Below are 9,980 nucleotides of genomic sequence, written 5' to 3'. Positions count from 1 at the left end.
CGAAATAATGTTACCATTATACTTATTAAGTTTTATATAGTCAAATAATTTATTAAAATGGCGTTACTATTATGTTTATCAAGTTATACCGGCTGATTATATTCTAAAATTATATCCTCAAACTATTCAGAGTTGGTAATTCAATGCATTCTTGATAACACGACAGATTTCCGCAAATCCTAGAGCATCGTAATCATTAGAGTCGCAATGTGCAAGTAGCGAGTAGCTTTGAAATTCTACTCATAGAGGGATCTATTTGATATGATAAAAAAAAACATTTAAGGACCTATCCCGATAAAAGGATATTATTATTTTTAATACTACAATGTTGTATATAAAAATTAAAGTATATAATGTAATAAGAAGAAATTTCTGTAGAGCGTTTCTGAATGACCGATCGGTTCCTGCTTAACTTCATTTTTCTTTCTTCTTTGTTTTTCTAAGACGCACGATACAAATTCTTTATATTTAATCGTCATTAACACCATGTAATCTTCGAGTCACACAACTTTGATTTCATTTTATAATCACAAAATTCCGCTAAGACAGAAAAATTTCAGACAAAATTAATTTAAATCGTGAAAAGGCACGATTATTCAGGATATAATAATTTTGAAAAATCATTGCAATGTTATGACCAACTATTATAAACTAATTTCATCCGACTCATCGATACGATATAGAATGTTTTCAAGGAGTCCTGGTAAAATTTGACAAAAGAAAGCGTCACAATCATCGTCTCGCTCGTCTATTTATCTCTGAATTTTTTAGCAGATCGTAAGCAAAATATAAACTTTTTCCAGATCCTGTATATTCGCTAGAAATAGATATTATATAATAATTATTTAAAATTATTAATACATATTTTGTTAATAGCTATTTTAAATTAGCTAATAGCTAATTTATCTTTGAATCTACTAAAAAATTCAGAAAATACTTACAATTAATCAATTCTAAAATATCTATAAGAATTTTATGAATTTCAGTCAAGGTTCGATAAAGAAGAACAGATATGCTTAACACAGACGTTTTTCGCATTCTACATCGTTTACGTTTTACTTCCATTATATCTCTACTGTTACGTCGGTAAAATATAAATCGAATATAAATCTGTTCTTTCAGAGTACCGAAATTGTTCGTACCGCATACGAAAAGTTACGATTTATTACCGAACGAGGCTAGAACACTGATATTGATATTGAGTCCGTCGATCGTGGTCTCCTTTGCTTCTAACAGCAGGAAAATTCTGCATTTTCAATAATCAACATTGCAGTCGACGTAAGTAATTCTACGAGGCACTACAAAATGAACAACGTTTTTCAATACCAAAATAAATCATAAATCGTAACTAATAAAAATGAGATACCTATAAGTTGAAATTTTTTCGCAGATACCGAAGACATCAATGAGCTATCTATCTGTTTTACAACAATGATAAATGAAGAATGATACTTCCGACTTAATTGACTATATCATTATAGTATTGCAATTATCCGTATAAAAAATATAGAGATCAAATGAGATTTTCTTGGTAGTTTCATTCGTAGATTATAACTCTGCCAAATTATCTATATCTTTCTTTTTTTATTATCACTCCACGTATATTAAACTTATTCCAGTAAAATGAATTTTTTGATGTCATGAATTAATACACTTTCAGAATTAATATATACGAGGGCAATGCTCGACGTCTACGAACGCACTAGTCCGAAGCCAAACATTTCCGATATGAATTTAATAAATAATGAATATGGTATCATGCTAGCTTTTGTTAGGGCATGCGCTATGAAAGGTACCGAACTTATGATCTCAGATATAGGAAAGGAACCGCCCCAAAACAGTTCTTGGTACGTTCTTGTCGCAAAAGCCCACATGGGTAAAACTCCAGGTATCAAATTCCTTTGGAAATTCTAAACGTGTTTATATCGATATCAAAAGTTAAAGAATAAAAAAAAAAAAAAAAAAAAAAAAGAAACGAGAAATAAAAGAAAATAATAAATATATACATTATCAAGAATTTTCTAACCCGTTCGATTTGTCCAAAGTCAAACAAAAATAAATATACACAAGATCAATTAATTAATTAACAGTGGAAACGAAAAAAAGATCGCACGTGGATTACGCATTTGGCTGGAACATCTACACCATGAGAGTCATGGGACTTTGGCCGGAGGAGAAGATGATCAATCCAACGGAAAACCTAAAAGTGTTGACCGCGGTATTTTTCATATTTTCCTTCGGAAGTTTACCACAGACGGTAAATCTTTTCTTCGTCTGGGGTGACTTCGATCTGGTCGTGGAAAATTTGGCTATGGACAACGTGTTCTGTACTATAACTATTATGAAGGCTATTGTTTTTTGGCTTAATGGGAAAAGTAAACTAAAACGTTCTAAAATAGTTTAAATATTGTGAGATATAACAAAGAAACTAGTTTTAAATTCGAATTATTTTCTAATCTGTCGAAGCCCTGAAAGGACTGTTAAATTCCATGGAGGAGGATCGGAAAGAAGCTACGAGAGAAGAGGACGTCAAGAGAATGATGATGGCAGCTCGTAACTCAAGAAAAATATCCATAATGGTCAACATTATAAGTCACAGTATCTTCGTCATTTACATAATAATGCATTTGGCAACAAATTATCCAAACGTCCGTGGACTCTACTACCAATCCTATTTTCCATGGGAAACGAAACCCAGTCCAAATTACGAGCTAATTTTCTTAGGACAGATGATGTCTGCCTACTACTCTACTCTTACTTCTACCTTGGTCGACACATTCGTCGCGGCTCTGTTGTTACACGTTTGCGGACAGTTAACTAATCTGAAGCACGAGCTAATTAATTTTCAAAGCGAAACGAAAAAAGAATTTCATCGAAAGCTAGGACGCATCGTGAAGAAACATGATTATCTTAACGAGTGAGATCAAACTGTACGATAATATTCCTACGATAACGATCCATAACGATCTAACTGAATTCTGTTTTATCCAAGATTCACAGAAACGGTGGAAAATTGCTTCAACATGATGTTACTAATCCAGATGTTTGGATGTACCGTAACACTCTGCTTGGAAAGCTTTCAATCTCTCGAGGTAAAGGAAAATTTATATATATGTACAGTATATATATATATATATGTAGACACAAACACGAATAACAAAAATTATTCTAACAATTTTTCTTTTCCATTCTCGTAGTCTCTAGCAGGTGAAAAGGATAAATACTTTCTACTGGAAATCGGATGCACCGTATTTTACGTCTGTTATATCCTAATTCAACTTTATCTTTATTGTTACGTAGGCGAGAAACTTCTTTCAGAGGTAAATTCGAATCTAAGATCGTTATACTTAACGATCTCGACTTTGTCGACATAATATCTCACATCGACGATCTTTCGATATTAATCGTCTAACGATAAGAAACGATACATATGTGATTAATAGAATCTATTTCGCAATATGTTAATAGATCCGGTTTATTAATAATTTTGCAACCTTCCATTTTAGAGTACAGGAATCGCGGACGCCGCCTACGAATGCGAATGGTTTAACCTGTCACCGAACGAAGCAAAATGTCTCATACTGATCATGCGTCGTGCGAGATCGCCCTTGCGCATTACGGCTGGAAAATTCTGTTCCTTCAATCACGAGCTTTTCAGCGAAGTAAGGATAAGAAAATGTCGACGATTTACCGATCTTTTCATGTCTCAAATAAATTCTAAATCGATAAATCCATTCTAAATATATCGTTTTAATTAATTAATAAAATTCGCAATATATCTCGACAATAAAAAAAAAAAAAATCATTGCGAAACGTATGCTTCAGGTCCTTAAAACATCCATGAGTTATTTATCCGTTCTCTACGCAGTGAAGAGCGAAGAATGAGAATAAACATAGTAATAACTGTAATATAGGATTAACGAAATATTATTATTGTAAAGTCTAGTAATATTTTTCGAATAATAACTAGGCAAAACGGGACAAGAGCAATTTGTATTTGTGAAAATAAAATCTCTTGCTCTAAAACTTGTCACTTATTTTCCCCAAAACCATAATTCCTACTTTCTCGCTAGATATATGTTAAAAAAATAAGAAAAATAATAAAAACATAATGCTAGTCGCGTTAAAAAAAAATTGAGAAATTTTATCCACGTCTCTTTGTTAGAATATCAAAGTCTATATGAAGAGAATATCCGTAAACCGTATCATATCAAATTTGATGGACGTACCACGTCAGACAAATAAAATGCGTGCGTTGTTTCCAAAATATCCGGATAGAAGAGAGGGGTTGATGAGGAGAGGTGAGGTAGGAGGGAGGAAGAAAAAGAAAACAAGAATGCATAAATATTAAATAGATCTTCGAAAGCGCATGTTGCACGAGAGTTCATCGAATATGCAACATAAAATTGAAGACAACATTTTCCTTCCCCCGTCCCATATCCCTTTAACCATTCGTTCCTTTGTATTCCCGTTTCTTCGACATTTTTTTTACCCAAACTATATATTCCTCCGAACCTTAAATATATCTTTTAAGAGCTTGGACTCGAATCATCTTTATAATGTCCTGAATATGTAAGTGCACGTAATACTATTCGATATAGAGAAAACTATAGAGTGATCGAATATTCTAAAGACGTAGTTAAGGCATCTCCTTCGATAGAGCTCGAAAATGCGCGCGCAATGCGCTCTAAAATTTCCTACGTGGATTACATTTGTTCTTGTATCGTTACACCGTAAAGATATCAGAAGAGGATCTGGCTGAAGGAAAAAAAAATTTAATCCAGCATGGAGTTATCTGATTCTTCCAACAAAAACATAATTCTCTAAACAGGTACGCAATTTGAAACTTAAGCTCTATTTATAATTCGCTTAAGAAAAATTTTCTGATAGCGTTATATTTCTAATAATTTCTAATCGCTACTTCGCAAAAATTTTTTTTGACAGTTTCGTCGATACGATCGACGAAGAATGATTTTAAAGACACGTTGCTGCAACAAATGGCTGGACTCTACGATATAAGTTTGCATTACATGTTCCCAGGCCCTTTCGGTGAGTTACTAAATAAAATACTAAAATACCAATTAAACTATATCTACAATAATTTTAAGCCTTTCGAGGAAATAATAGAATGATTCCGATCCGAATGTTCTTCTTCGGATACTATTTCGCTTCTAATCCATTTATATCGTTAAATCGTTGAAAAATTCATTTCAAAAGTAATTAATTTCTCTCGCTCACATTTTTCTCAAAATCTAACGATATTAATTTTACTAATCACAATAAAAAGATAGAATACTTTTTCTTAAATTCGTTATGAAATTATGTTAACAACGTTACGAAATAATGTTACCATTATACTTATTAAGTTTTTAAATCAAATAATTTATTGAAATAGCGTTACTATTATGTTTATCAAGTTATACCGACTTATATTCTAAAATTATATTCTTAAACTACTCAGAGCTGGTAACCTAATTCATTGTTGATAAGACGATACGTTTTCGCAAATCCTAGAGTAACATAATCGCTAAAGTCGGAATGTGCAAGTAGCGAGTAACTTCGAAATTTTTACCACAGAGGGATCTATTCGATACGATGAGAAAACATTTAGAGATCTATTCTGATAAAAGGAATTATTTTCAAGACTAATTTGAACAATTAAAGTATATAATATAGAAGAAAGAAATTTCTACTAAAAAATATCTATTAAATAAAAATATATAAGTATTTTACACGGAAATGAACTTGATCGCCCAGTGAATAACGCAACTCTGTTAATTATAATTCTTTCAGATAATCCTCAAAATACAATTACTCTTGTGAATTTTCTTTCTATAGAACCGACCCGTTGCTGTTTAACTACTTTTTTCTTCCTTTTTTTTTTTTTTCTAAAACGTACGATACAAATTCTTCTTATTTCGTTATTAACGCCCCGTAATCTTCGAATAACACACCTTTAATTCCATTTTATAATCACAAAATTTCACTACGAGAGAAAAATTTCTGATCAAGTTCATTTACATCGTGAAAAGGCACGATTATACAAAGTATAATAAATCTGCAACATCAGAAAAAATAATTTCGACCATTGCAATATTACGATCAACTATTATATACTTATAATTTCTTCAGATTCATCGATACGTTAGACGACTTCGATATAATGCTTCCCTTTCAAATACTCGGGCGCAACTCTCTATGGAAAGTTTTCAAGTTCTGGTAAAATTCGACAAAACATACCGATTCGTATTGGGCATCTATCTATCTTTGAATTTTTGAGCAGATCCTCAGTAAGTACGAGATTCTTCCAAACATTGTATATTCGCTACAACTGCCATACTCTATAATTATTATTTTAAAACATTGATATATACTTTATTAATAGCACGCTAATCTCTCTGCATTTATTAATTTAATTTATTAATTATAATTTATATATATATATATATAATTTAATTTATAATTAAATTAAAATTCAAATAATACTTACAATTAATCGATTGTAAAGTATCTAAAAGAGTACGAATTTCAATTAATAGCCGGCTTCGGATGTCCTCGGTAAAAATGTTCTTCGCATTCTACATCGTTTATATTCTACTTCTATTATACCTCTACTGCTACGTCGCTGAAAAACTCTGATCCGAGGTAAGAGAAACATTAATGGTTAAAAAAAATATCTTCGAAATAAAACACGAAACTACCGAATAAAAAACTGTCCTTTCAGAGTAACGAAATGGCTCGTATCGCGTACGAAGGTAAATGATACGATTTACTACCGAACGAAGCTAAATCACCGATTTTGATAATCCGTCGATCGCGATCTTCTTTGCGTCTGACATCAGGAAAATTCTATATTTTCAATCGTAAACTTTACAACAGCGTAAGTAATCCCACGAGGCACTACAAAATGAATAACATTTTTCTATACTAGAATAAATCATAAATCGTAACCAATAAAAACGAGATACCTGTACAATGAAATTTTTTTGCAGGTTTTGAAGACATCACTGAGCTATCTAGCTGTTTGCTTGCAACAATGACAAAAGATGAATGATATTTCCGATTTAATTCACAAATAACTATGTTATCATAGAATCGCAAATATCCGAACAGAAAATATCGAGATCATATGAGATTTTCTTTGTAGTTTCATTCAAGGATTTATTAAATCATAATCCTGTCAAATTTTCTGTATCTCTCTTTTTTTTTTTTCTATCATTACTTCACGTACGTAAACTTATTCTGATGGAATGACTTCTTTCATTTCGTGAATTAATATACTTTTGGCATATACGAGGACAAAGTCCGACGTCTACGAACGCACTAGTCCGAAGCCAAACATTTCCGATATGAATTTAATAAATAATGGCTATGATATTACGCTAGCTTTTGTTAGAGCATGCGCTATGAAAGTTACCGAACTTATGCTCCTCGAAATACGAAAGGAACCGCCCCGAAACAGTTCTTGATACGTTCTTGTCGCAAAAGCCTACATGGATAAAAGTCAAGGTATCAAATTCCTTTGAAAATTTTGAACGTGTTCGTATCGCCATTAAAAGTTAAATGAAAGAAAAAAAAAACCGTAAAGAAAAAAGAAAATAATAAATTTTCATTGTCAAAAATGATCTAACCCGTTCGATTTGTCTAAAATCAAATAAAAATAAATATACACAACATCGATTAATTTATTAACAGTGGATAAGAAAAAAAGATCGCACGTGGATTACGCTTGTGGCTGGAACAACTACAGCATGAGATTCATGGGGCTTTGGCCGAGAGAGCAGATGATCAATCCATCCGAGAACATGAAAGTTTTCGCGGCGATATTTTTCATGTTTTTCTTCGTAAGTTTACCGCAGACGATAAATCTTTTCTTCATCTGGGGTGACTTCGATCTGGTCGTGGAAAATCTATCTATGGACAACATGACTATCTCTATTGCGATTATGAAAACTCTCGCTTTTTGGTTTAATGGAAAATGTAAACTAAATGTTCTAACATAGTTTAAACATTGTCAGATGTAACAACGAAACTAGTTTTAAATTCCAATTATTTTATCTGTCGAAGCCCTGAAAGGACTGTTAAATTCTATGGAGGAGGATCGTAAGGAAGCTACGAGAGACGAGGACATTAAGAGAATGATGATCGTAGCTGAAATCTCAAGAAAAATAACCATAACAGCCAACATAATGTGTAACAGTCTCGTCATCTTTTACGGCATAATGCATTTGGCAACAAATTATACGAGCGCCCGTGGACTCTTCTTCCCAGCGTATTTTCCATGGGAAACGAAACCCAGTCCATATTACGAGATAACTTTTTTCGGACAGCTTATGGGTTCCTTCTATGCTTGCGCCACTTATTCCGTGGTCGACACGTTCGTCGCGACTCTGGTGTTACATGTTTGCGGACAATTGGCTAATCTTAGACACGAGCTAATTAATTTGAGAAGAGAAACGAAGGAAGAATTTCAAGCGAAGTTAGGCGGCATCATCAAGAAACACGATTACCTTAACGAGTGAGCTCGAATTGAACGATAATATTTCTATGATACCGATCGATACCGATCGATACCGATCGATACCGATCTATGTAATCGAATTTTGTTTTATTTTAGATTCACAGAAACGATCGAAAATTCTTTCAATTCGATGTTACTGATTCAGATGTTAGGATGTACCATAACACTTTGCTTGGAAAGCTTTCAAACTCTCGAGGTAAAGGAAAATTTATATATATGTATATATAAATTTATGTGTATGTATATATTTATTTATATGTGTGTGTGTGTGTGTGTGTGTGTGTATGCACATACAGATAACAAATATTTTTCTATCTATTTTTCTTTTCAATTCTCCTAGTTTCTAACAGGTGAAAAGGATAAATTCTTTCTATTGGAACTCGGATGCACCATATTCTACGTCTGTTATATTCTAATTCAACTTTATCTTTATTGTTACGTAGGCGAGAAACTTCTTTCAGAGGTAAATTCGAATCTAAGATCGTTATACTTAACGATCTCGGCTTTGCCGACATAATAACTCACATCGACGATCTTTCGATATTAATCGTCTAAGGATAAGAAACGATACATATGTGATTAATAGAATCTATTTCGCAATATGTTAATAGATCCGGTTTATTAATAATTTTGCAACCTTCCATTTTAGAGTACAGGAATCGCGGACGCCGCCTACGAATGCGAATGGTTTAACCTGTCACCGAACGAAGCAAAATGTCTCATACTGATCATGCGTCGTGCAAGATCGCCCTTGCGCATTACGGCTGGAAAATTCTGTTCCTTCAATCACGAGCTTTTCAGCGAAGTAAGGATAAGAAAATGTCGACGATTTACCGATCTTTTCAAGTCTCAAATAAATTCTAAATCGATAAATCCATTCTAAATATATCGTTTTAATTAATTAATGAAAATCGCAATATATCTCGATAATAAAAAAAAAATCATTGTAAAACGTATGCTTCAGGTCGTTAAAACATCGATGAGTTATTTATCCGTTCTCTACGCAATGAAGAACGAAGAATGAAAATAAGAGTAGAATAAATGTGACATAGGATTAACATTATAATTATTGTAAAGTCTAGTAATATTTTTTAAATAATAACTAGACAAACGGAACAATAGCAATTTGTATTTATGGAAATAAAAATCCTCCGTCCTGAAACTTGTCATTTATTTTCCCCGAAACCATAGTTCATTCTTTCTCGTTAGATATATATATATATAAAAAAAAAGACTAATACTAGTCGCGTTAAAAAATTTGACAAATTTAATCCATGTTTCATTGTTAGAATATCAAGGTTGATATAAAGAGGACATCTATAAACCGTATCATATAAAATTCAATCGAAGTACCACGTCAGAGAAGTAAAATGCGCGCGTTGCTTCTGAAATATCGGGAAAGAAAAGAGGGGGTGGTTAGATGAGTAGAGGGAGAGAGAGAGAGAGAGAGAGAGAGAGA

The 9,980-nt window shown here is 32.6% G+C and overlaps 2 protein-coding genes across 2 annotated transcripts; both read left to right on the top strand.

The window, feature by feature from the left end:
* Window positions 1–1,680: 1,680 nt before the first annotated feature.
* LOC122627560 (odorant receptor 4-like) lies at window positions 1,681–3,974 on the top strand. The gene is made up of 7 exons (XM_043808749.1): window positions 1,681–1,888; window positions 2,091–2,375; window positions 2,467–2,917; window positions 2,993–3,092; window positions 3,198–3,320; window positions 3,507–3,662; window positions 3,826–3,974. The coding sequence occupies exons 1-7, from the start codon at window positions 1,681–1,683 to the stop codon at window positions 3,883–3,885; spliced, it is 1,383 nt and encodes a 460-aa protein (XP_043664684.1). The 3' UTR covers window positions 3,886–3,974.
* Window positions 3,975–7,478: 3,504 nt separating this feature from the next.
* Window positions 7,479–9,672, top strand: LOC122627829 (odorant receptor 13a-like). The gene is made up of 7 exons (XM_043809413.1): window positions 7,479–7,509; window positions 7,696–7,980; window positions 8,068–8,518; window positions 8,618–8,717; window positions 8,862–8,984; window positions 9,171–9,326; window positions 9,486–9,672. The coding sequence occupies exons 1-7, from the start codon at window positions 7,494–7,496 to the stop codon at window positions 9,543–9,545; spliced, it is 1,191 nt and encodes a 396-aa protein (XP_043665348.1). The 5' UTR covers window positions 7,479–7,493; the 3' UTR covers window positions 9,546–9,672.
* Window positions 9,673–9,980: the final 308 nt, after the last annotated feature.

This window comes from Vespula pensylvanica, chromosome 3, assembly GCF_014466175.1.
Source record: "Vespula pensylvanica isolate Volc-1 chromosome 3, ASM1446617v1, whole genome shotgun sequence".
In the NCBI taxonomy this organism is placed as follows: Eukaryota; Metazoa; Arthropoda; class Insecta; order Hymenoptera; family Vespidae; genus Vespula; species Vespula pensylvanica.
The sequence above is the reverse complement of the archived record's forward strand: the minus strand, read 5'-3'. Positions and strand labels throughout refer to the sequence as shown.